General features: G+C 35.4%; 1 protein-coding gene across 2 annotated transcripts in view; it reads right to left on the bottom strand.

The window, feature by feature from the left end:
- LOC102028040 (lymphocyte antigen 75) overlaps positions 1-26,493 on the bottom strand; it is a gene marked incomplete at its 5' end in the record, with an annotated part of 131,097 nt that overhangs the window by 67,319 nt on the left and 37,285 nt on the right. For both annotated transcript variants that reach the window (XM_013518696.1, XM_013518695.1), the window contains 10 exon segments: positions 4,024-4,184; positions 4,600-4,705; positions 6,939-7,078; positions 7,996-8,075; positions 8,314-8,381; positions 9,017-9,192; positions 10,033-10,068; positions 11,960-12,074; positions 14,763-14,831; positions 18,375-18,456. In XM_013518696.1, the coding sequence (XP_013374150.1) occupies positions 4,024-4,184; positions 4,600-4,705; positions 6,939-7,078; positions 7,996-8,075; positions 8,314-8,381; positions 9,017-9,192; positions 10,033-10,068; positions 11,960-12,074; positions 14,763-14,831; positions 18,375-18,456 (1,033 nt within the window).

Raw genomic sequence — 26,493 nt, 5'->3', positions numbered from 1 at the left:
ATCTGGAACCAGAAGAGGCCTAGAATAGCAAAAGCAATCTTGGGAAACAAAGGAAAGGCAGGAAGCATCACAATTCCTGACTTAAAATTATATTACAAAGCAAAAATCAGCATAGTACTGGCACAAAAAACAGACCTGAAGATCAATGGAACAGTTTAGAAGATACAGATACAACTACAAACACACTCAGTCACTTTATCTTTCACAAAGGGGCCAAACAAGTTCAATGGAAGGAAGATGGCCTCTTTATATAAATGGTGCTGGGAAAACTGGCTTTCCACATGCCGAAGACTAAAACCAGACCCATGTCTTTCACCATGCACTAAATTAAAGTCAAAATGGATCAAAGATCTAACTGTTAAAACAGAAACACTAAATTTATTGGACGAGAAAGTTGGTAAAAATCTTGACAGCATTGGGGTATGCAGAGAGTTCATGAACAAAAACCAAACTGCACGGGAAATACTTCAACGAATCAACAACTGGGATCTCATCTTGAAAAATTTTTGCACATCTAAAGAAATCACCAATAAAGTAAAAAGAACACCCACGAATTGGGAAAAAATTTTAGCCAACTGCCCCTCAGACAAAGAACTTCTATCTAGGACACAAAAGAATTAAAAAAAATTCAGGCCCCCCCAAATTCAAAGACCTAATCCAAAAATAGCCATCTGCAATGAATACACACTTCTCTAATGAAGAAATACTAATGGTGAATAAATACATGAAAAATGTTCAACATCATTAGTCATTCAAGAAATGCAAATTAAAAGAACACTGAGATTCCATCTCACCCCAGAAAGGATGGCTATAATCAAGAAATCAACCAATAACAAATACTGCAGAGGCTGTGGGGACAAAGGAACGCTACTCCACTGCTGGTGGGAGTGTAGATTGGTGAAACAACTGCGGAAATCAATTTGGAGATTCCTCACAAAACTAGGATTGGAAGTCCCATTTAACCCAGGTATTCCCCCTCTGGGTATTTTCCCAGAAGAATTAAAGACATCATACCACAGCAATATATGTACACCCATGTTTATAGCAGGACAATTTGTTATAGCTAAATCTTGGAGACAACTCAAATGCCCATCCACTGAGGAATGGATAAAAAAGTTGTGGTATTTTTATACAATGGAGTATTACTCAGCTATTAAAAAAGATAAACTCGAGACTTTTGTAGGTAAATGGATGCAACTAGAGACCATACTCATAAGTGAAATAAATCAGACTCAGATGGTAAACATTATATTGTCTCCTTGGTGTAGGAACCTGAAAGACTAGGTAAAACTGAAAACATACAATAGATGATGGGAAAGGGAAAGAAACTGCTCAAAGGAAGGAACAACTGGGATGAGGGAAAGAAGAAAGAAGGCAGGCAAAATATAAATATATATATGAATAGCTGCGATGACTGTATTGCTGATGTCTGATGGTGTACTGAAATGAACAGTTAATGCTTACAATTTTTTATGTTCTGATTGACTTTGCATGCTTGTGCCTGGTTGTCTGAGCAACTGATTTGAAGGTAACAATATGCAATGGAATTACAATGGTGACCTCCTACCATCTTGTCTAGTGAAACTCTGTATTATCTCTAATGTTTTATCGAAGAATTATTTCCTTATTGTCATTAGTGGTTTGAGTGGTCTTTCATCCCTACATCTGGTAATCTGAGCAATGTAGTTGAGGATAGTGATATGTAATGTAACGATGACTGTTGATTCGTATTATTTTGTCTTGAGACCCTGAATCACTTTGAATGTTCTTGCTTTGATTTGTTTATGTTCATGATACTGGTATGCTGCTACTGTCTGTATTTTTGTTTGTTTCTCATTTACTACTCCCTTTAAAATTAAAAAAAATTCTAAAAAATCGAAAACTTAGTTCTGTAATATTTTTAGTAATAAGACTTTTTAAAACCTAGGGAAATATTTGCAAGAAACCAGTTAGCTAATAAATGTTCAGAAAGTCATAAATCAACTAGAAATATAGCAAGGCTTTGACAGACAAATTTGCAAAGAATAAGAACATTCATATTTGAACATTTATACTTGAATAAGAACATTATTTGATGGAAGTTTGTTTTCCTTAGAAATCAAAGAAATATCAACAAATATGATGTTGTTTAAGCTATCAAATGAGCAACAATTTAAAAGCTAATGTTTGTTAGAGGCAATGTACTAAACAGCCAAGATCACTGGTCTGCCAACTCTTGGACCTGGATTTCATGGATAGGCTATATGATCCACTAAATGCATAGGCTATATTACCTCTGGCAAGTTATTAGACTCTCCATGTCTGTCTCTGCATTTCTAAACTGGGGTTGGGAATACTATGGGTGTTTCATAGTTTCTGTGAACACTAAAAGAATCCACATAGGTGATACATTATCAGAGTGTCTGGCACATACTGTCACACATTAAAAGTTACTAATATGCCTGTGAGCATAGAAGGGCAATCAGAATACTTCTGACAGAAATATAAACTCATGGACTCTTCCGGAAAGCAATTTGGTAAGTGGAACTTTTTCAAAATGTATCTTAAGGAGGTAACCTCACATAAGCAATAATTATACACAAAGATGTTTGCTGTTGCATTACTTACGATTACACAAAGGTATAAAAACTAAATATGCGGCATGGTTAGGTAAATGATGTCTTATCAAGAAACAAAGTGCTAACATAAAAATTTTTATCAAGTAGATCTTTTAATAGCATATATATTTATAATATATAGAAAAGTAGAGTGTATTAGTATTTATGCTGTGATATCATCTATGTCAAGGAAACATTCTTATACAGAAGAAAAATGCTGAAATATTCATTGTGATTCCCTAGATCAGGGATCAAGTATGGTCTGACACTTATTTAGTAGGTTATGAAATCAGTTTAGTCTATTTTGGCTGGCCTTTATGATAATGAAATAGGGTAGGATATGACAGGAGAGGATAGGCTAAGCTAGGCTAGGCTAGGCTAGGACAGGAGCATGGAATGAAATGCAATAGAATAAAATGAAAATATGAGGATGTATAATCTCTCAGGGTAGATAGCATTTCCTGAAACTGTTATTGCAATATTATATCTAAGGCTATGCACTGGATGGTAATTTAAATATATCTCTTAATACAAGTTATGGCTGAAAGTTTAAAAGCTACTCTCCTAAGGTTAAATGGAATCAAGGTTGACATTATAATTTGTATGTGTGGGTGTTTACTCTCCCTAAAAGTTCCACATTTTCTATCATCATCAAGTCTTCTTTTGATATTTACTTTGTACACTGTTACATAAAATTTAGCATTACCTTTGCCACTCACATCAAACTTAAATGAAGTAACATTGTGTTAGTAACTTCAATTGATTATTATCTAGGACATACTTTTGAAATTTGAGTTTTATGTTAATTCTTCAATCTTTGTCCTTGGTGCAGAAGGTGGTCTGCTTTCATAAAGTAGTACAGACAGAGCAGTAGGGAACAGTATCATGGTGTCAGCATAATTACTGTCAGTATAATGTTGTCTTTCCTTCCCCAGTTTCCCACTGAAGAAAATATTAGCTAGAAATTATGTCTATGGTTTCCTCATGACAAATCACCAGTTTTGCCTTTTTGCCTTATGGGACAGGTTTGACCACCTACATCCACCAAATATTAAATAAAATGTCTGTACTTGTTTCTATTCATAATGTACTACTTGACCGTTTTACATGCTTGGGAAGTAAGTGCTGCAGTATATACTTAATAGTATGTGGTGTGTACTATTGTTGTATGATCATTACCCCAATCAATTTTGGAACATTTTCACCACTCTAAGAAGAAGCCTCATATCCCACAACTATTATCCCGAAGCTTTCCACTCTCCATAACCTCTAGAAACCACAAATCTACTTTCTCCCTGTATAAATTTGCCTATTCTGGATATATAATATAAACAAAATTAGACAATAAGCCCTTGTTCTAATCCAGTAATCTATGGTAGACTTGGGTATTTCATGGAGCTATATAGATTTTTGATTAAAAACTTACACTTTCTGGCATCCTCAGCCTCCAACCAACCAGCAATGGGTGAAAGTTCCTGTATGTCAGCTCTCTGTTATCCACCCACTTGACAGTCTTTTCATAGGCAGTCCACCGTAGACCAATCCATAAATCAGCGTCCATATTCGGGAGCAAGGATGTAATAAAATCTGTTACAAAGATTTTTTAAGCAGCATTTGACTTATTGAAATGAAAGAAGTACTTAATTTTTTTGTTTTTTGTTTTTTTTTTCTGGTACCAGGAATCGAACTCACAACCTCATGCTTGCCAGGCAGGTGCTGTGCCGCTGAGCTAAATCCCCAGCCCCTGAAAGAAGTGCTTAAAATGTCAATGAATATCTTATGTTTCCACCCTGAATATTGAGCCTAGGGCTTTATATATGCTAAGCAAGTGGTCTGAGCCATACCCCTACCCTCCTTTTGCTCATCTATCAAGATAGCTTTTTATTTGGTTTGTAAAAGCATAGTTTAATAAGATTATATTTATATGTAAGTTCTCTATAACCTTGCAAAGCTAACTTGGTTGCCAGGTAGAATAAGACATGCTTCTCAAACGGTTTGGTACCTTGTTCACTCTGGCTCAGCACCGAAGGCAGGGTCCCACCATAGGAGTGACAGAGGTCATTTGCTTGAGAGAATGTAAGAGACTTAGACGTGATCTTCAGAAAGCACTGCAAGCAAAGACACAAAGGCAGCATAAAGTTCCAGACACAAGAAAGCTCATACAGGAAATAAATGCCTTACCTTTTTGAATACTGCTAATATTTGATGTGTAAGATATGGAAATTTACAAAGTAGTACAGTAAGAATTCAGGTTTACCCTCTCAATATAAACAACTGAAGGGCTGGGGATTTAGCTCAGCGGCAAAAGCGCCTGCCTGGCAAGCGCAAGGTCGTGAGTTTGGTTCCCGGTACCGGAGAAAAACCAAAACCAAAACAAAACAAAATAAACAACTGAAGAGTGGTCTTCACACCATTACATATATTTTTTTTTTGGTACCGGGAATCAAACTCAGACCATTACATATTTTAAAAATATCTCCCATTCACTGAGTACTTCATATGTGCTAAGCAGTTTTTATAGAATTATCTAGTTTAATTCCCACAACAAATAGGAAAACTGAGGCACAGGGAAGTTAAGTAACTTGAACCGTAAGTGGTAAGGTCAGCAATTAGATTCTTCCATCTGATATTAAAGTATGTATATGCTTTCAATCATCACCTCCCTATATTAAAGAGAGTTAAGCAAGGCAGAAATACTGTAGGCAGTCAGACAGACCCTCGAGAGAGCCAGGACAAAGGTGAAACACATCCTAACTGTGGCCAGAGACACATCTGCTAGAGATCAGGCCTTATGATAAGGCCAAAACGACCAGGCTTGTATACTTCCTCAGAGGACTAACATCAGGCCTAATAAAGCCTAAATAGACAGAAGTCACTCTCGTGGGTGACCAAGACCTGTGGACCCATCATTTCCTAGAACAAGTCTTTGTTCTTTCCATGCACCATTGTGACTTGTTTCCCCATTGGATCACTATTACTTAAGTGACTATACTTGTATAGTCACTAGTTAATCATAGCTATAACCCACATTGTACACATGTAGCTATTGCTCTATAAAATTTCCCTATAGAGTGGGGTCCTGGGCAACCCATTTGGGGCCCTCCTGTTCCTCTGACAGGAGCTTTTTATCCTCTCAATAAGTATCTTCCTATTCTTAACCTCCATTGTTCCTAGAATTCATTCTTTGGTTTTTAGAAAACATGAACTCGGGCCATCAGACATCTAACAGGTTGGGAGTTATAATATTTTCCTTATATCATATTTTGAGGTTCTGATATCGCTCCTGTAACACCTATGTCAAAAAGAACATCTTAAAAGAAAGCATCGTTCTTTTTCTTGGCAGGATGTTTTAATTCAACTTTGTATTAACTACGCAAATTAACCTGATCTTAGTACCCTGTGAATTAAAGAGATTATCCTAATTTTTAAAAATCAAAATGCACCCCTAATTTACTCCAAATGTTTTCAGCTGTCAAATACATTCTTTCCTTTTTCTTTTTACACCATGATCACATAAATGTACTGAAGTGTGCCTCAAATTGTGTTCCTTGAAACATTCCACAAAATTTTTTTCCAGCTTTCTTACAGACTAGACTGGCCAATAAGATACAAGCAAAATCATTGGGTGTCTTCTAAAAACTTCCTGAGAGAGAACAATGTGGAAGCCTTTTATTAAGGATGAAAGGGCAGAAAAACAAAAGAACCTAATTTTGGAAACTTCATGAAGTTTTCTCACCAACTCAACCTTTAAATTTATTTTATGTGAAAGAATAAATGTTTGAGCATACTATGGCAATTTCTTTTTAGCAGGCAAATATATTTCCTTAGAGATAAATATATACGTATAGATTATACATCTCAAAGAGGCAGATACAGAATGTAGTACTTCTCAAACCTATGTAATCATAAAATTCTCATTTGGAGGCAAAATCAATGATTAATATTTTGTAGAACATTTGTAGTCTCTGAAGAGTAGTTTGGGAAATGCTGATCTAATTTGATTAGCAGATGCTGCTTGGATACTGGCCTAGAGGGGGAAAAGGAAGCAGCAGCTGGAAATTACAGTTTGCTGAATGCCACGGAGCTAGTCTGACTATTTATTGTATTTCTACCCAGTGACTGATGGTCTTCAGCAGTTGAAGTTGGGAGCCACAGAATGCAAATGCTGTACTTTGAAGGGCCTGCAGCCATGACTAACTTGAGAATTAACTCTTGCTATACTGTGGTTTCTGAAAACAGGATCTGGTGGGACACTGTTAGAGGCAGAGGCAAGCTTAATGAAGTTATCTAACGAGCTGTTCTTCATAGGCTCAGAGCACAATGCAACAATTCTCTTTTTACCTTATTCTGAAAAGGAATCCAAGGCTCAGAACATCGTACTTTAGCTGCAGAACTTGGACTATATTTCTCTAATGAAGATACATTGTATTTTTCACAGATGAAGGGCAACTTGGTTCTACAGTCTGTTGGTTTGCTTAAGTCTGAGAATGAGAAACAGGGTTGCAGTGGTAAGAATTTTCATTCGTTTTAAAAGCAACTATTAGTAGAGAAGGCTCTTTTTGATTTTTTTTGTTGTTGTTGCTGGAGACTGAACCCAGGGCCTAGACATGCCAAACACCTGCTCTGAGTTACATTCCCAGAGAAAGGCTCTATAAATCAGTCTTTCCCAAAAGGTTAAAATATATTCCCTTTCTTCTTTAGTCAAGTCTACCTTCTGTTATTAATCATATCCATAGGTTATAGCACACAAATATTACCTCATAAAAAAAGCACACATTTGCTATAATTACCACACCCTCCAAAGAGTGATGGAAAGCTGGTATGTTGGTTCATACCTGTAATCTCAGCACTCCGAGAGGCTAAAGCAGGAGAATCACAAATTAGAGCCCAGCCTGGGCAATTTAGCAACTTAACAAGAACCAGTCTTAAAATAAAATAAAAAATAAATGAAAAAGCTGAGGATGAGCTAAGGGAGAAAGGCCCTGGGTTCCATCCCCAGCACAACACAACAAAAGACAAAAACCTGGAACAACAACTCAAAGGGTGGTGGCAGGAAATAGGTAGAGAATTGAAAGAGCAGTCTAATGAGGGGTAAAGGAACATAACCTGTATTCTAGAACTACTGTTCACTCACCTTTGTAAACTGTTTATCTGCTTATCAATTATGAAAGTGATACGTTTATTGCTAAGTAGCTGCTTTAGGATAAAGCAAGTTAAAATACACCAGCAGTGCCTCTATTTGCATTTGGAATTTGAGCTATTGTCTTTGACAATAAATCAAGAGTAAGGTGAAGCTACCAAACATATAATCAAGAGGAAAACAAGATTAAGCTAATAATGGAATCTCAGGTTCACATATTACATAATCAATGTTTAAAAAGTTCAGACTTAATCTTACCAATAAGCCAAGTCTTGGCAGACATGTGCAAGCATTTCTCCCCAAATGTCACAGGAGAGCGATGCCATGGATGTCGTGAGCTGAAAGTAAAGGAGAGAGATGTGACAGCTCTTAAGGTAATTAGATGTTCCATTCTGCTTTTCACTGTTATCTTAATTCTAAATTTAATGTTAATGCCATTATTCTATACCACTTTTCCCTAACATGCAGAGAGACTTCGTAGATTAATGTTCAAAACTGTTTATAAAAAATCAAGAGGAATCTGAGGTTCCCTGTTGTGGTAAGTTTTTCAAAGGCAGAATCTGTGATGTTACGTACTATATAAAATGATGATCTATTGGCTGATCACTAGTTCTCACCCACCACTTCTGTTCCACATCAGATATCTGAAAAACAAACCAAACACTCATCCTTAAATGTGCTGAATTTCCTAGAAGAGTTTTTATTTAAATATTCTGCATTATAACCACAAATCACTAAAATTTCCAGACATTCCATAATTTGCTCTCAAAATTACATAAACCAGGACCTTTCACCAAAAAAGTGATTTGATGGACCCCATTTTGTATATTCACAGGCCTTATTTTTGGTAGAGAAAAGATGGTTGTTGTAATTATAAGCATATATTAATCAGATAGATGAATTGGGTATACAGTGTCCTTTGCAATTAATTATAATTTAAATATTTTAAAATATCAAATTATTTGTCTTCCCAAAAGCTGTTTTATAAACTTTCATATTAGTAGGAACAGAAATTTAACTATGAAGTTGACTTTTAGTAAAGAACATGATACAGAATTAGGATTATATATGTTAGCTACTTATGCTTATCTCACAAATTGACATTTATTATTAATCTTGTATACTGTAAAACATTAAGCAATTCTATTTTACTTCTCTAACATGGAAAAATGAATTTAGATGTTGTGAGACAAATATGCTTTTGTATATTTTGAAAATATTTTTAATGAGATAAATATAAAAATTAAAAAATATTTTAAAGTGCATTCTCTTAAATTACATTTGCTATTTTGTTTTTGATGGCTTTTAGTCCTGTAAAAGATGTCACAGTAGCAAGAAAGCTGTGATTGCTAGCACAGTACAGGACAGCTTCTTCGTAATTTAAGTGAGGATCAGCAACAAACCAATATTCACTTCCTTCAATTATAACTGTAGGCCCACGAATACCAGCACGCTCTAAAGAAAAGAAAGAAGATCAGAGTTATGATTATGCCAACCAAACTGTACCCTTGAAGCACGGGGTAATGTAATGTCATTTACAGAGTGACTGCTAGCATTTGGATAAGTATCCTTTCTTACCCTATGTGTTAAAGGTACTCCTGGGAGATGGCAAAACCTTTAAAAGGTGGGGTATAGTCGGAAGTTTTCTGGTTTTATAAAGAAGTGTCCTTAAAAGAGGTATTGGGACCTGGTTCTTCCTTTTTCTCTCTTTTGCTTCTCAGTTGTCATGAGGTAAACAGTTTGTACCATCCCTGCTAGTGTGTTGGCCCCAAGTCAGGACAGACAACAGACTATGGCCTGAAACCTCCAAAACTGTAAACCAAAATAACTTTTCTTGAGACAAAATCTTACTACGTTACCCAGGTAAGCCTCAAAGTCATGATCCTTCTGCTGCAGCATTCTGATTGCTGGGTTTACAAGCATATGCCACTACACTCAGTTACCTTTCCTCTTTATATTTGATTATCTCAGGTACTTTGTTACAGTAATGGAAAGCTGACTAATAAAGTAACCCATCTAGATTACTCCTGGTAGCTCTCTCTGGCTGGTGCAGTGTGATTACAAGGAACTGAGGATTCCTGAGTCAGTACCTCTGCCAGTGTCTTGTTCTCATACAGAAGGAAAATGCAGCTTACTTTTCTCATCCCACACCATCCAGACACCTTCCTTGCCTGGAGATATTTTATTTCATTTGATGATGTGATAGAGAAGAAACTGGCACTTAAGTAATTAACTACATATATTATCCAAAAAGATAAAAGCAGCTTTGGCTAGATTTCAGTTTTCGTAACTCACCTGGATTGTACCAGTCCGGTGTTTTTGGAGTGCTGCCTATAGAAGGAAGAAAGTAAGTTGCTCAAGTTTGGTTTCCAATTACAGATCATGGTATACTATAAGCAGGGCCTTTAATGTAGCTAAAAGGACTCTCAGTACTTTGCAGATTTATCAATTTCTGATTACACCATTTCAAGTTATTACCACCTGAGCTGAATTTTATAGGATTTATGTTAATGCTCCAGTGGCAATCAAAAAGGCAAACCTGCTAAATATTAATAAAATATTATTGGCATTTACTTTTTATTATGGAAGTCCCAAAGGAGGACTAGATTGATGAAGATTAGTTAATAATTAGAAAATAAAAGTAAGTCAGTAGTGATTACTGCATAAACTACATAGAAGCACTAAGGGATATGCAGCAAGATAATCATTATTGTAGAATGGGATTGTTCAGGAACCACTTTTTCACCCAATGGAATTTTTGTTCTGTATATCTGCGGTGGTACAGTTTATTGACTCCACAAATACTATTGGAAAAAAATGTACAATGAGCCAGAAGTATTGAAACTTTTGAGAAGGTGAAATAAAACTGGGAGAAAAATAATAAAAGTCACTCACATTTCTTAAGTGGATGCAAGAAATGTGGTATGCTACATAAAATTATGGGTTTAGAAGTTGGATGGTCCTTGTCCAAATGTCCTCATATTCCTTGCTGCTGTGGTACTTTGGAAGAACTGCTCAACTCCCTGAGCCTCAATTTCCTACTTTGTCAAAATAGGACTCTTCACAGAGTGTGAAGGTCACACAGCTACTTCTAAGGAAGCATCTAGACAGTACCAAGCACAGGACTGCTGACACAGGCTTCTAGTTTCTTCCCTCTTGCCTTTTATACTGGCCAAAAGTCAAAGTGATTTCAAGTCCAAAACATAACTTGCTTAATCTAAAAAATTACAAAGGAGCATATCTATTATTAATTTTGCTTTGGCACCAAGGCCAAAGGCATCAGAAGACTGTCCTCAGGATTGCTTATATATTCAGAATCTTCAGTTTTTTCCTCACTTATCCAATTCTCTTTGTGTAGGGGAATTTCCACTAATAGTGCTACAAGCCAGTTAAAACTATGCAGTTTCTTGTCTGTAATCTTCTCAAAGACTTCTGGTCTTCTGTGTGTTGAGGAAACTATGTCTAACCTTTAAATATCTTTAAATAAAGGGGTAGCAGGTACTAATGAAATCAGTGGAGGGAGCGATGATGCTTTCTCTGGCATGGGGGTAAATGGCAGCCTAATGGGAGGCTCACACTAATGCTTCAAACCAGAGACATCATCCAAATTAATCATGTGCACAAACTTTTCCAAACTGCTTTGTCTCTGTTCCTTTTTCAGGTTTAATCAGACAGCAAGAAATAACAAGCCATAATTTCCCTCTGCGAAAACCCCACTGCACATACACAAGCATGAGTACATGCACGTATGAGGTAACTGTTTCCTGAATTTGAATTTACATGAAGTATGAACAGTTTTGGAGTTAATTAAAAATTGCTTCTAAATTTTACAAGGACTTACCTAATATTAATTTCTTTATTTTAACCTCGGTCTTCCCAAGATTACCTTCATTTTGTATTTTATTTGCATCAAAATAAATTAAAATGATCATCTTGATTATATGATTCTTTTTATTAATCCTGCATTCTAAAATCTAAATGAACATTAAATTTTATCTTCTATACAAACTTTGTCATGATTAAAGAGTATGGTATCACTAAATTTCAATAAGCTAGACTTTTAAGAGTGGGAATCACACAGAAGGGAGTTTAATATGTTAATAGTATTTCATAGGCTTGTAAAAATTACTATTATAAAGTAAAATGCTCTCTTAGGTACATGTAGCTCAGCATTCACAGTGTTAATGTGGAAAGGTTGTACAAAAGAAAAGCTACCACTTACCTTTTGGAATCTGGCACACCCATTCAAGTTTTGTATCACAAGCAAAAGGCCTCAAATAAATAAATTCTCTGTCGTCATGAAAATGCAAGCCTCTTCTCCAGTAGCTGTGCATAACCTAAAGAAGGAGGAAGCAAAGGACTGAAAAATATTTTGAAGTTGCTATATCTCTTATGAAACACTAAACTGTAAGTCCTTTGGTCCTGGTCTCTACTTTAGCTCTAGCACCTAAGATATTTGTAGAATACTTGCACACATAAATGAATGGAAGGTTTAAACAGCCAGGGCAAGAGCCTTCCAAGGGCACTGATACAGGGTATGTTTATGTCTAAAATGTTAATCACTGTCTTTTCTTCTGATTCTGTTGACATGAAATGTGGAATGCTGTGCTTTTAAAATCTGGGTAGGATCAAACTACAAAAGAATATCTCAGTGGTATCTCAGACTAGGCTGTGATCAGAGCCGATCAGAAAGTGACAGAAAAGTGCAGGCTCACGTACACACCCTCTTTCTTCTGTATTATGCCGCCCTTTCTAGGATGTTGCCTATCTCCCTAGGGTTCAGAGGGCTCAGTGGGAACTCCAGTCATCAGGCAGAAGACACAGTAAGGGGTAAACGCCTGGTTTGGGAGAAGTATCTATCACTTCTTGGACTCTTATGGCTAAAATTCTAGTGAGTGTTTCAGCGATGGGTCTCCTTACAGAACAGTGCCCTCATTGGAATTGTCACTGATGCAGGTTTCATTGCTGTCTCTTTTATTTACTTGCCAATACTTTTTCAAATCTCTCCATTCATGGTGACTCTATTTATACAGAACGCAGTTCACTGCACTAGTGTTCTTGACATTCCTAAAACCTTCATAAGCCTTTCTGAAGCTGTCACCTTTTCTAAGTTACACTGTGAATTCTACAAAAGTGGCATGAAAGTATAACAGTTCATTACACGAAGAGTTACTTTGAGAACAGTGCTTTTCAGTGGCTTTCTCAATTTGTAATGGCCTTGATCTTCCTATAACATTTCATAACTTTTTTTGGCTACAAAGTAAAAGTATGATCTAGATGTCTGCTTTTTCATCATCATTTATCCTACGTAGTGACAGTCTTTTCAAATCTAATTCGTGGCCTCTTGCATTTTTTAACATTAATTTTTTTCCTTTACTTGTCTCTGCTTTCAACTTAAAGTAGGATATATCTTATGTCTAGGTTAGATTTAAACTATCTAAATTAAAATATACCATATTTTCCATAAACCAGGACCTCATTCTATGTGTTTCTATAAATGCTGAGTCAAATAGCACAGTGGTTTAAGAGTACCATCTGTCTACCTTTTCCTGCCACCACAGGAGGAGGCACCCCAGAACGAAATAGTGCTTTGATCCATTCATCAGAGTTACATAAAGCAGATTATCACCCCTGTGTACCAGGATGTCATGATTCTTTGCCTGCAGATCAAAGTAACACTGAAATTTTACGCATTTCTTGAAACATCAGCCAGCTATTTTCAGAATATCTAATGGATGACTAAGGTAGTCTTAGAAGAGGGACGTCAAAATAAATAAGACTCAGAAGTTCCAAAAGAAATAGATCTATTTTACAGTTCTTCAGAATCTACTTTCTTTGTCTAAGAGACTTTGGGTTTAGAATTGAATTTTATCAATTTGCATTGGAAGCTGAAAGATAATTGCATAATGCTAATGCACAACAGAGAAGTAAAATTAATAATAAATGATGGCAAAATAAATATGGACATACAATGAATTTTTAAAAAAGAGTACTGGACCCAGATATAGAGGTTAAATTTCAGTTCTGTCACCATGTGTCCTTGTGGACGTTATTCAAAGTTTGAATTTTTTTCTTTATACGAGTGTGATAACAGTACCTACTCCACGAGGTTGTGTAAATATTAAATAAAACAAGTATACAACATACCTAGCATGGTGCCTGGCTCATGAAAGTGGTCTATAACTGCTCACTACCATCATCACCTTCATCACCATCATCACCATCACTATCTCATAATAAACTTGTTCTTGCATAGAATTTCATTTTGCCTGGCCTAACCCTTACTCAATGGTATCACCACTGCTTGTTTAACTGTCTTTATCTCCTATTGGATGGAAAGTTCTGTGAAGACGATGACTATGTTTTGTGCCTTGTTCCTATTATATCCTCCAGTGCCTCCCAGATCCCCTGCATATCACTTATGAAATGAATAAGCCAATGAATTCTGCAGAGGAAGTTGCCTAATGGGTCATTTGTAGCTCTCAGTCCTCCTGTCGCATTCTGAAATCTGTCTCAAGATAAATCTTCTTCATCTTCTCCTTGGTTCATGTTACTCCCCCTCAGAAATTTTTAAGAGTATTCTGTTGCCTATCAAAGAATGTCCAAAAACCTTAACCTGGCGTTATTCTTAGTACTCAAGGCTGTTATCTGAGAAGAGGTTACAGAGCTCACTTCCCCTTCTGAGTTTCATCAGTCTTCCTCAGCCCACTCATTTGAAGCTTATGACTGTACAGTAATGATAAAACTACCTCTACTGAATATGAGCTTTATTTTCTCAAATTGGGTGTAAGATAGGCTCCGTGAGGATATACTCATTTCCCATCTGCTGCCTGATGAAACATTATGTCCCCCCCCCCCGCCGTCTCTTTCTCTCTCTATACATACCCTCCCTTTCTCCTTCCCTTTTTGGTGCTGGAGATGGAATCCAGGGCCTCAAGCGTATTTGCACACAGTAGGCACTGAGCTACAATTTCAGCCCTCAGATTTATTTTTTTTGAGTGCAGATTTTCTAGCATTGTACTCACCTTGACAGCAGCACAGTCTCTGATGTCATAATCCTCCTGAAATTCATTTTCCATGATAACAGTAGACACCTGAAAAGACAAGAAGGCCTTGAGAATTTAACACTGTCGTATAAATATTTGCAATTTAGATGTAATTTAGGCAGCTTTAATAATTCAAGAATGTTCATATGCCACAGAAAGAAAACTTTATCTTTTTTTTTTGTACATAAGGAGACTAAATCGTGAGACTTAGAAAATGTTACAATTTTAAAGTCGCCAAACAAAGGAAGGCACAGTTTTAGAAATGGAGGTTAATGTATTGTTTACCACTGGAATCAGAAAATCAAGAGCTTGCAAAAGGACTTTTTTTTTTGCATGCACTGAAATGCACACATGCAAAATATTTGATCAACTAATCTAAAATATACTCTCATCTAAAAATAAAAGCCAAGAGTCTTACAGTTAGAAAGTCACAATGATAACATGAGCAAATATTAAACATTTGAATATCTTCCTCTTATCAGTCTTATGTAAAACCTCTTTAGGATAATGTAAACATTAAAATAATGTATATGATTATTTTAGGTTCCCTCAAACAAATTATTTCTTCCAAGAAAGGGAAAGTATTTCCTCTGCAAAATACTTTGTATACATAACTTGTATTTCTAGATAGTGAAAAGCTTCCTATTATTGAAAAATTAATATAAAGGAGTATAAAAAAAAGCCTTGGGGAAAAAAACCCTTGTACTACCTAAAGATCACAAACTCACTCATCTATTTATATAAAATAATCATAATAAAACATAAATATTTTAAGCATTATATTTATACAATGTAAATATAAATTGATATAAATTATAAATTATTTATATAATATTTATCTTTTTCGGCTATATATATAGAGAAACTATGATTCTTTTTTTATAAAAGTAAGATCAGTACCTTGAGTTTTCCCTGCTTCACATATGTGAATTTATTTCCACTTCAAATGAGATGTACCTACATCATTTTATGGTTGAAGGTATGTGGATGTACTTTCTGTGATGTCTATTGGTTTACTGAAAGGAATAGTTAATGCTTAAATTTTTCTTTTTCTGACCAATTTTGCATGATTATATCTGGTAATGTGAACAACTAATTTGAAGACAACAATATTCAATATAACAACCATTGTTGAATCCCTACTACCTCGATTAGTGAAATTATGTATTGTTTCTAATGTTATTTTTTATTCTCTTTAATTGTTTGATCAATCTTGCATTCCTACATCTAGAAATCTGAGCAACTTCATTGGAGATAACAATATGTAATATAACAACCAGTGTTAACTTCCTATCACCTTGTTTTGAAATTCTGTATCATTTTTATTGTTTTTGCGTTGTTTTGTTTTTGTCTTGATTAGTTATTTTGTTTTCTTTCTCTTTAAAATAAAAAAATAAAATGGACAGGTAAAGTTGTACATTTTTATTATACATAACATAATGTTTTGAAGTATACATATTGTAGAATGACTAAATTCTAAACCTAGCTAATTGAAATGTACACATAGTTATCATTTTAATGAGAACATTAAATATCATTAAATATGTCATACAATGTATTAACCACTGTTCTACAGTAAATAGACATGTTGAACTTATTCCTGTTATCTAACTAATATTGTGTATCCTTTGGCAAACATCTCCCCAACTCCTATCTGCCCCGATCTCTGGTGACCATCATGTTACCTTCTAGTTCTTTCTAGTTCTATGAGATCCATTTTTTATATTATACATGTGATAGCATGAGGCACTTACTTTCTGTGCCTGCTTTATTTCAGTGAACACTTTTGCCTCTGGTTCATCCATCTATTGCCACAAATGGCAGAATTTCCTTCTTTTTGTGACTAAACGGTATTTCATTATGTATGTGTACCATAATTCTTTATCTAGTCATCCACTGTAGTTTGGTTCCATATCTTGGCTATTGTGAATTAATACTTCCATAAATGTGGGAATGCAGATATCTTTTCGAAATACTGATTTCACTTGCTTTGGATATACACCCAGTAGTGGTATTGCTAAATCATATAGTTCTATTTTTAATATGCTGTAGAATCTCCATACTGCTTTCCATAATGCTGTATTAAATTATTCTTACAACGGTTTCTCTACATCCTTGTCAATGCTTACATTTTTTGTCTTTTTGATAATAGCTCTTCCAGCAGATGGGAGGTGATATCTTGTTGTAGTGTTAATCTGCATTCCCCCGGTTAGTGTATTGAGCATTTTTTCACATATCTGTCGGCTATCTGAAAGTCTTCTTTCAAGAAGTGTCTATTCAAATCCTTTGCCCAGTAGTTCTCCTGCTACTGAACTAGCTCCTTACACATCTTGATACTAACTCATTAGATGAATACTTTGCACGTATTGTCTCCCATTTTCTAGGTTGTTTCTCTGTTGACTTTTATTTAATGTGCAGAAGCTTTTTAGTTTGATGTAATCTTATTTTGAAATTTTTATTTTTGTTGCCTATGTTTTTGGGATCATATCCAATAAATCATTGCTCAGACCAATTTTGTGGAGATTTTCCCCTATCTTTTTTTCTAGTAGTATCATTTGGCTCTTACATTTCAGTGTTTAATTCATTTTGAGTTGATTTTTATATATGGTGTGATATGAGGATGTAATTTCATTCTTCTGCGTGTGAGTGTCCGGTTCTCCCAGCATCATTTATTGAAGGGATTGTCCTTTCCACATTGTATGTTCTTGGCACTTCTGTCAAAAATTATTTGGCTATAAATGCATGGGTTTATTTCTGGGCTGTCTATTTTTTCTTTTTTTTAAAAATTTTATTTTTAGAGCTAAAAGAACCAAAACATATTAACAAACACACAGACATAAACACAATATAAACAATACAGAATTTCAGACAAGGTGAAAAAAATTAACAATGGTTGTTGTATTATATGCTGTTATCTTCATATTGGTTACTCAGATTCACAAATACAGACATGCAAGAATGATCAAACATTTAAATATCAACTGTTCCTTTCAAGAAAGCAATAAAAATTAATAGTACAATTATCCCGGCCACACACACACAATTTTTCCCTTTCTTTTCTTCTCCTTTCTCTCATCCCAGTCATTCTTTCTTTTCGACATTTTCTTTCCCTTTCTCACTATCTATTGTACCTTTTAGATTTCTTTTACTCTTTCAGGTTCTTATACTAGGGAGACAATATGATGTTTGTACATGTGAGACTTATTTATTTCACTTATGAGTATGGTCTATAGTGGCAACCATTTACCTATAAAAGGCTCGAGTTTATCTTTCTTTACAGTTGAGTAATATTCCATTATATAAAGCACTACAGCTTTTTATCCATTCCTATTTTTTGTCTATCAGTGTCTGTTTTCATGGTAGTACCATGATGCTCTGGCTATTATAGATTTGTAATATATGTTTTGAAATCCACTAGTCCAGTTCCCTCAATTTTGTCCATTTTGCTCAAGACTTACTTTGGCTATTCAGGGTCCTTTGTGGTTCCATTTGAATTTTAGGTGTGGATGTATTATTACTTAGCAATCATTTATTTGCTACAGAAACAAACATTCCTTCCATTTTACATTCCACAAGAACATTTTAACTTACTGGTGTACGATCACTCCACTGCCAGGATCCTTGTAAATATGGGCTCCTTTTATTCAAACCTATCCACAGCCAACGCTGGACACTATGTAAAAAGGAAGCATCAAAAAAATTTGAGGATGACACTTGATAAGAGTATCTGGCATTCACATGTTTAAAGTGCTTCAGACACATAAGCTATTCAGAAGATCTTGTCACTGACTGACAAACGCGGCTTCAAGGTGTACAAATATCAGTGGTTTTAAATGAAACTGAACCTTAATTGGAGAAGCTATAGAAAAAGTACTATACTTTTTGTGAGAGTTTCTATTTTTTTTCCCGGTACCAGGAATCAAACTCACGACCTCATGCTTGCCAGGCAGGAGCTATGGAACTTTTCATTCTTTTTTTTTTTTTTTTTCCGGTACCGGCAATCAAACTTACAAACTCACGCTTGCCGTGCCCCTGAGCTAAATCCCCAGCCTAGTACTATACTTTTTAAAACTAAGTTTTAATTTATTCTACTTGTATGAAAGACAAAATATATTCTGTCTTGAACTTTAAGAGGAAAAAAAAGACTGTGATTATTCCAAAACTTTTTCTGCTACGTTTGAATACGGGACAATGCTTTCAGATGAAGTCAAATACAGTGGTATTTTCAAAAAGTACTTGTTTAAAACACTATCAAATATCTTTTCTTTAAAATGTCAAATAAACAAGATTTAAAAAGAATTTAATTCCTACTGCCCATTAAGATGAAAGTAAATAATTAATCTAGTATTTTTTAAAAGCCAAAGAAATATACCAGGGAAATATAATTAAACAATTACTGCACATATTAAATGTAACACTCATAAGTATTACACTTTTATTTACAAGGCATTGAGCTATGTGAAATAATGATACGAAGAAAATAAAAGCTAAACTCTAAAAGGTATAATAACTACCATGAAAGAGAAAGAAACTGCTCAAAAGGAAAAAAACAACTGGGATGAGGGAAAAGACAAAAGAAAGAAAGAGAGGAAAAATATGTATATATGTATACACAGGATAGCTAAGATAGTTGTACTACTTATTTCTATTGCTTTATTGAAAGGAACAGTTAATGTTTAATTGTTTGATCAATCTTACATGCCTATATTTGTTTATGTGAGTAACCAATTTGAAGATATCAATATGTAATGCAACCACCATTGTTAATTTCCTATCACCTTGTCTGAAATTCTGTATTGCTTCTATTGCTTTTGTGTTATTTTGTAAATGTCTGTGTGTTTGTTAATATGTTTTTTCTTTTATCTTTAAAAAAAATTAAAAAAGCTAACATCTAACTCTCAAATGGAACATAAAGTAGTCACAGAGGCAAAATACATATAAATAGAGAAAATATATATTAAGACCATTTATATAAGCTTTCAAAAACTTGTACAAACTTTAAGTGCTACAAAAGTTTAGAGAAAAGAGAGGTCCTTGTGAACTGCAGGGAGTAAGGAAAATCTTCATAAGGTTAGGAAGACAGAAGACAGTTCACAGAAGGTGGCTAATGCTTCTTCCTAGTTAAGGTCTGGGTGCTTATCACATTCCAGTGTTCAGACTGGCCTAGAGGAGAAAGGACAGGCATCCCAAGGAGGAATATACACACAAACATAGATAGGGATGCACATTTGAATAATCCTTCCTCAAATAAATGTATGTTCTACCCAAGGAGATATATATATATATATATATATATATATATATATATATATATAGTATAAATAGAAGTTATACCACTGTAAGGACTTTTCTGTTTTCGACTCTACTTGAAAATTTTCTAAAACATATTATACATTTTAGGTCTTAATAAGTAGCCTGGTTACATTTCATATACTTTAATGTGCTGTAGGCACAAGGTATCAGTGGCACACACATCAGTGTATGTGTGTATACGTATGCATATGCATGTATAAATATCATACCAATATAATATATATTAGAGAAGGGGTAGGATCCAAATCTAAAAGCAATCCCTATTCTCAAGCTCAGTAGAATACATGGAATGTGTAGCTACAAGACTACTGGGAAACATAAGTCTGCATATGCATACAAAATTTTCTAGTGAATCAAAGGTGAGGGAAAACTAAATTTTAAATTACTTTCTTACTTTCTAATGAAGTAATTGCTTTAACTCTTGTCTTTGTTCAACATTCCTTCATAGCTTAATATCAATAAATACTTTTTCACCTTTTCAACCTCTAGCTTTCCAACTTATTGCAATGGCATAGGAGGACTGTTCCCCTTTGATTTTTATTATTATATTGTTTTCTTTCATCAAGAAAGACCACCACTTTGTGGACTTCAGATAAATCCCATGGAAACAATTAAGTCCAAATTACATTTAGTAGCCATAAGAGGACCTTGCTGGTTGTGTCTTCAACTAATCAGAGCTCTTTTAAGACTTTCAAATGTCTCAGTGTTGGATTTTTCATCTGCAGGTCTAGGTAACTGTCATGGATAGCTTAATTAAAGCCAGATGGTTATGATAAAGAGGTTAAGTTTCCTTCCTCATACTTTGTGATATAACTTCATTTCTCCCAAATATTTGCATATAATCTATCTGGGCCCAGGGAATTAGTACAGACTTTTGTTTTTCCCTAAAGTCAGCATTAACTATTTCACCTTCTTTACACAGTCAACAATATAATGGGAAGATGATCAAAGGTTATCTGTCCCAGCATTCCAGAGGCTCCTGGGCAGGCAGCCTTTGTAGGGGTCTCCCCTAACCTTCCTAGGCCCCTAGCTCTTCTCCCCCAGTCTCTTTTCAGCAATGGTTCACATCCTCCCACTCACAAACGTGATTCAAGCTCTTTACTGGTCCTTTGCTGTGTCTCAGAGGCAGTTACTTAGAAAAAAAGTTTCCCCAACTGTCCAAAATATCTAAGATCAAACTTCATTTCAACCCAGTTGAATTTAGTTTTCAATTTCAATCCAAAGGCTTTACTAATGTGTCATAAATGCAGAAAATAGTGCCTACTTGTGCTTTTGTAGGTGTGTATGTGTATAGTCACAGGTGAAAAATATTTCCTTTTCTTCACTACTAAGGGTAGAACTGAGGGCACCGCACAAGCAAGGCAAGTACGCTGCCACTGGGCCACACACCTAGACCTAAGGACAGTATTTCCTGAACTACATAACTTTTTCCAAATTTAGCCTGCCAGGCAGATAAAGGCAAGAACAAATTGGAAATCACGTTAATCATTACATTCAAAGTAGATTTTTAAAAACTGGAGGGAAAAATATGCACCTGATCATAATTGGGGAGTCAAGTCAAATTGAAATTTTCTCTTTGTACATTTCTTCTACTCCAAATACTAGGTATACAGTTTTAAGGCTATTAGGTTAAAGTTAGTATGTATAAAAATATGTTAAAATTTTCATTTTCCATCAAGTTTTCTGCTGTGTCTGATTGCTAAGGAAAGCAGTATCTCAGCTATACTCCCCTATAAATAATATTTGATGAGGGCTGTTAGTCTGCAAAGCCTTAGATTTATATCTAAATCCATTCATGCCACTTCACAGGAGGTAGTGTACACAGCAGCAATGGCATTGCAAACAAGGCTTTCTTCTCTAATCCTAGGACTATTTTCACTCTACAATGGCTTCCCCTGTTGGGCTACCATTAAGAGTTGCAAAGATCTTAGAGCCTTAATGACTTGGTGCACTGTGAATCGTTTTCATTGAAATACAAATAGAGATGTGGAATTTAGATTGTGAGAAGCAGAGCAGTAATCTGATTTAACTCCTAGGCATGCAATACACAATTTGGGTGGGCAATGAACTTCTTGGTGAGAAAGGTCAATCTCTGCAATAAAAGCTAAAGCTTTTAAGAAGAAAGCTTTAGTGTCATTTTCTAATATAAATGGGTTGGCTTCCTTTTTTTTAAACCGTGGTTACAATTTTGGTTTTAGCGTACGTCCTAAGAGTAGCATAGGCAAATGAGCTCCTTATGTATGGAGCACTTATTAGGCAGACAACGGAGTCTGCTTAATATGTTATGTTGGCTGTTGGGATTGGGGTACATATAAAATATGGCTCCTTGATGGAAGAGCTTATGGAGACTTGCTTTTTTTCTCCGTGCTTTTTTGTTTTCCAAATTCAATGTGCATTAATTTTGTGATTAGAAAAAAAAAAATGAAACATTATACAGTTGATGGCAAGAAATCTTGTGAAAACTATATGCATAAGAATGTCTATCATCATGCACTAAACAAAAATTGAAATGGATCAAAGATCTAAATATTAAAACAGAAACATTAAATCTGCTGGAAGAGAAAATAGGCAGAACTCTTGAAGACATAGGTGTAGGCAAAGATTTCTTGAACAAAACCTCGACTGCATGAGAAATAATACAAAGACCAACTGGGATCTCACCCTATGAAAAAGCTTTTGCACAGCAAAGGAAATCACCAACAGAGTGAAAAGACAACCCACAGAGTGGGAAAAAATTTCTGCCAATTGTCTCTCAGACAAAGGACTTGTATCTAGAACATATAAAGAATTGAAAAAAATCAGACCACCCAAGTTTAAAGACCCAATCCAAAAATGGGCATCTGAGATGAATACATACTTCTCAGAGGAAAAGACACAAATGGTAAACAAATACATGAAAAAATGTTCAACATCACTGGTCATTTCAGAGATGTAAGTTAGAACAACGCTGAGATTCCATCTTGCACTAGAAAGAATGGCTATCATCAAGAAATTAATCAATAACAAATGCTAGTGGGGCTGTGGAGAAAAAGAATTCCTTTTTTCACTGTTGGTGGGGGTATAGATTTGTGCAACCACTGTGGAAATCAGTATAGAGATTCCTCAAAAAACTAGGATTACAGGTCCCATTCAACCAAGTTATCCCCCTTCTGGGTATCTTCCTGGAAGAATTAAAAAACACTATAAGACAGCGATATATGTGCACCCATGTTTATAACAGCACAATATGTAATAGATAAATTGTGGAAATAATCCGAATGCCCACTGACTGAGGAATGGATAAAAGATGTATTTTATACAATGGAGTACTACTCGCCATAAAGAAGGATAAACTTGAGACATTTCTAGGTAAATGGATGCACCTTGAGACCATAGTCTTAAGTGAAATAAATGGGACACACATGATAAAGATCATATTGTCTCCCTGGTGTTAGAAATTGAAAAAGTAAATAAGGACCAAAATGTGTAACAGACATTGTGAAATAGGAAGAAACTGTTCAAAAAGAAAGAGGAACTAGGGAGGGGAAAGGGGGAAAGCGGAAAGGAAGGAAGGGAAAAGGGAAAAATGCTTAAACAAAAAGTTTAAAATAAAGACACCTTTGTAAACAGGGAAAGAGGAGTTAATGGGAGGGAAAGAGATTGGGAAAAAAAGAAGAATCAAAATATGCACAGGTACAAATTCCCTATGATGAGTATGATCTTTATTTATATCTAAATTATACCAATAAGCCTAATCTAAAATTTTAAAAGTGGAAGAAAATGGAAAGGAATTACTAAATGCTAACGAGGATTACGATTGGGAATTAGGGTTTGAGGTGATTTTTCTTTTTCTCATTATCCATTTTTATATTTACCAAATTTTATAATCAGTTTTTGAATGGGAGGTGGTAAATTGGTGTGATCAAAAATAAACAAATCAAGAGTTCTTTAATTACTTTTCACATTAGTTTTGTTTCCTAGTTTAATTCAGTCTGTATACAGAAATTCATAATGGTCATTGCTGTCATCTGTGCTGTCTAATATTTTTATTAATCAATTCTCACAAATATCTCCAACTTTATTGTTTAATATTTATCTGTAGTTCCCTGTTCCAATCAGTTACTAATATCTTGCTTGGAATCTAGTTTGTTATGTCAGTATTTTGGTAGAAATCCTGTACCTAGACAATGTGACATTGTGTGTGCCACGCCTGTCATCTTGGGGCCACTAGGTTGTTCTGATGGATACACACACTTCGGGGAGGACAGGCAGTGTTTTAAAAAGGTCATGCCCCAAATGTGGCTACCACAAGGACTTCTGTGATCCACAGCTACTCCAGAAGCTGTGGTAATTAGCCTCTGCTGACTGTCAGAAATGGATTTTTATCAGCGAAATCAGAAGCTTCCTAATCAGCATTATGTTAGAAATGGGCTCTCATTACCGAAATTTAAATTATTTAAGATATGGGAATTAGTTAAAATACTTAGAGACACTCTTACTTTTCATGAAAGGGTTTTAGGTTCCTGTAAGTCCAGTAGTCTGTACCTTTAGACGTGGCACCTAGATGCCTAGCATGTCCAGTCACTGGTTCACAAATTGTGACAGCCCAGTGCCAGTGATAATGGAAGCAGATTTCCGCCCTGGTACATTGCCATATCTGCCTCAAATGAAGCTGCTGGGAACACCTAAAAGGACAGAGAGCTAGGTGCTATCAGGTCCTATGAAATGTGCTGTGCCTGCTTCAGTGAATATGTAATAAATCCCTGCATGCATGAAAAGATTTGGTCTGAATTTTGTATTCCTTACAATCCACTCCAGGGGAATAATTAACACTTCTGAGAAGAACCCATGAGCTAGTATATCCAAACTGGCTTAGGTCAGTATACAATGAAAATCTGTATATTAATTTCTAATGCAATAATATGAAGTCTAGACCACCAAAAACCCTACAACAGATGCTTAATTCGTGAATATGAATCCCAGGTACTGTATTTCATATCAGGTTCCCAGTATACTATACTTTCTTTAAGGAGAAAAATACAGTAGTCATTCTGATAAAGCAAACCTGAAGAATGTGGAAATTTCAAAATCTTATTTCCCAGAGGTAACAACCATTACCTTTTTTGATGCATTTTTGTAGTCTCAGTCTAGTTTTTAATGGTGTATAATCTGCCTGTCTCTCTATAATGTGTTATAAATATGTATATAGTTTTGCTTTTATCTTAACAAACAGGGGATACGTTTTTTAAAAGATCAATAGTGATGGTAATAGGGATTCTTACCTCTTTCTTTTATTGGATTGCATTCAATAGTGCTTCATTATTAATTGTGATATGGCTATTGATTTGAGCTATTCAATTTTTAATTTACTAAGAATTTATATATATGTATATATTTATATTAATTAAATATATTAGGTGTAAGATAGTTTTATGTTAACCCAGGAGAATAATGACTTTTATCATATTTACTTTCAGCACCTACTAGTATTATCACATGACATTGGTGATTATTAACCCATTTCCTATCTGAATTAAAATGTGATAAGCACATAACATAAAGAAGTGAAGCGGGTCAGGAAGCAGGCAGGAGCCAGGCGTGGTGGTACATGCCTGTAACCCCAGTGCTCAGAAGGCTGAGGCAGAAGGATCACCTCGAGTTTGAGGCCCACCTGGCTACACAGTGAGTTCAAAGACAGCCTGAAGTGAACTGCCCAGTGAGACCCTGTCTCAGAGGGGGAAAAAGATAGGTAGGGACCAAGGCAAACTGAGGTCTGAAGCCCACCTTAGCTGGGCAGCAGCTACTCAGCACTGACTTATATGCTGTAATATGAAAATGTTGCCAGTTGCTTTAATTTTTAAAGAGATACATTTTTATTAAAATGGCTCAATTTTGTAACACTTTATGTTCCCTTCTTCCCAGGAAAAGAATATTACACTCTTTGAGCTGGAGAGGTAGCGATTGACAAGATTTGTTTCAAGCCCCTTTCAGAAACATACAGTTGGATTTTACTACTGAACACATCTATCGGCCTGGGCCTAACAAAAGCTGGTAATGCTGCACTGAGTCTTTTACCTATCTGCTTTATGCCGGGTCTCATCGCTGATTGTTTTGTTCCTTCCTAATTACCTGTAAGCCCTCTGCCTCACTCATTGCACATTCAGGAGACGGACACACCCTTGAATTTTACTACACATTATCTTAAAGTTTCAAAAATTTATATCTTCTGTGTTTTAAAAATACAACTTCCGGGTGGGCCGGAAGGAATGGGCGTGGCCGGAGTCGGAGTCCAAGGTTTCCAGCGCAGCAACTGCCAGAGCTGCGTGGAGGTCTGAGCAGAGCGGACGTGGGGCGCTTCCCTCCCACGGGAAACGCCTGCCAATGCTTCCTCACTGGGACGCAGACTCCGCTTTTGGAG

Source organism: Chinchilla lanigera, unplaced genomic scaffold, assembly GCF_000276665.1.
Source record: "Chinchilla lanigera isolate Chin_1 unplaced genomic scaffold, ChiLan1.0 scaffold00048, whole genome shotgun sequence".
NCBI lineage: Eukaryota > Metazoa > Chordata > Mammalia > Rodentia > Chinchillidae > Chinchilla > Chinchilla lanigera.
This window is presented reverse-complemented; position numbering and strand designations above follow the sequence as displayed.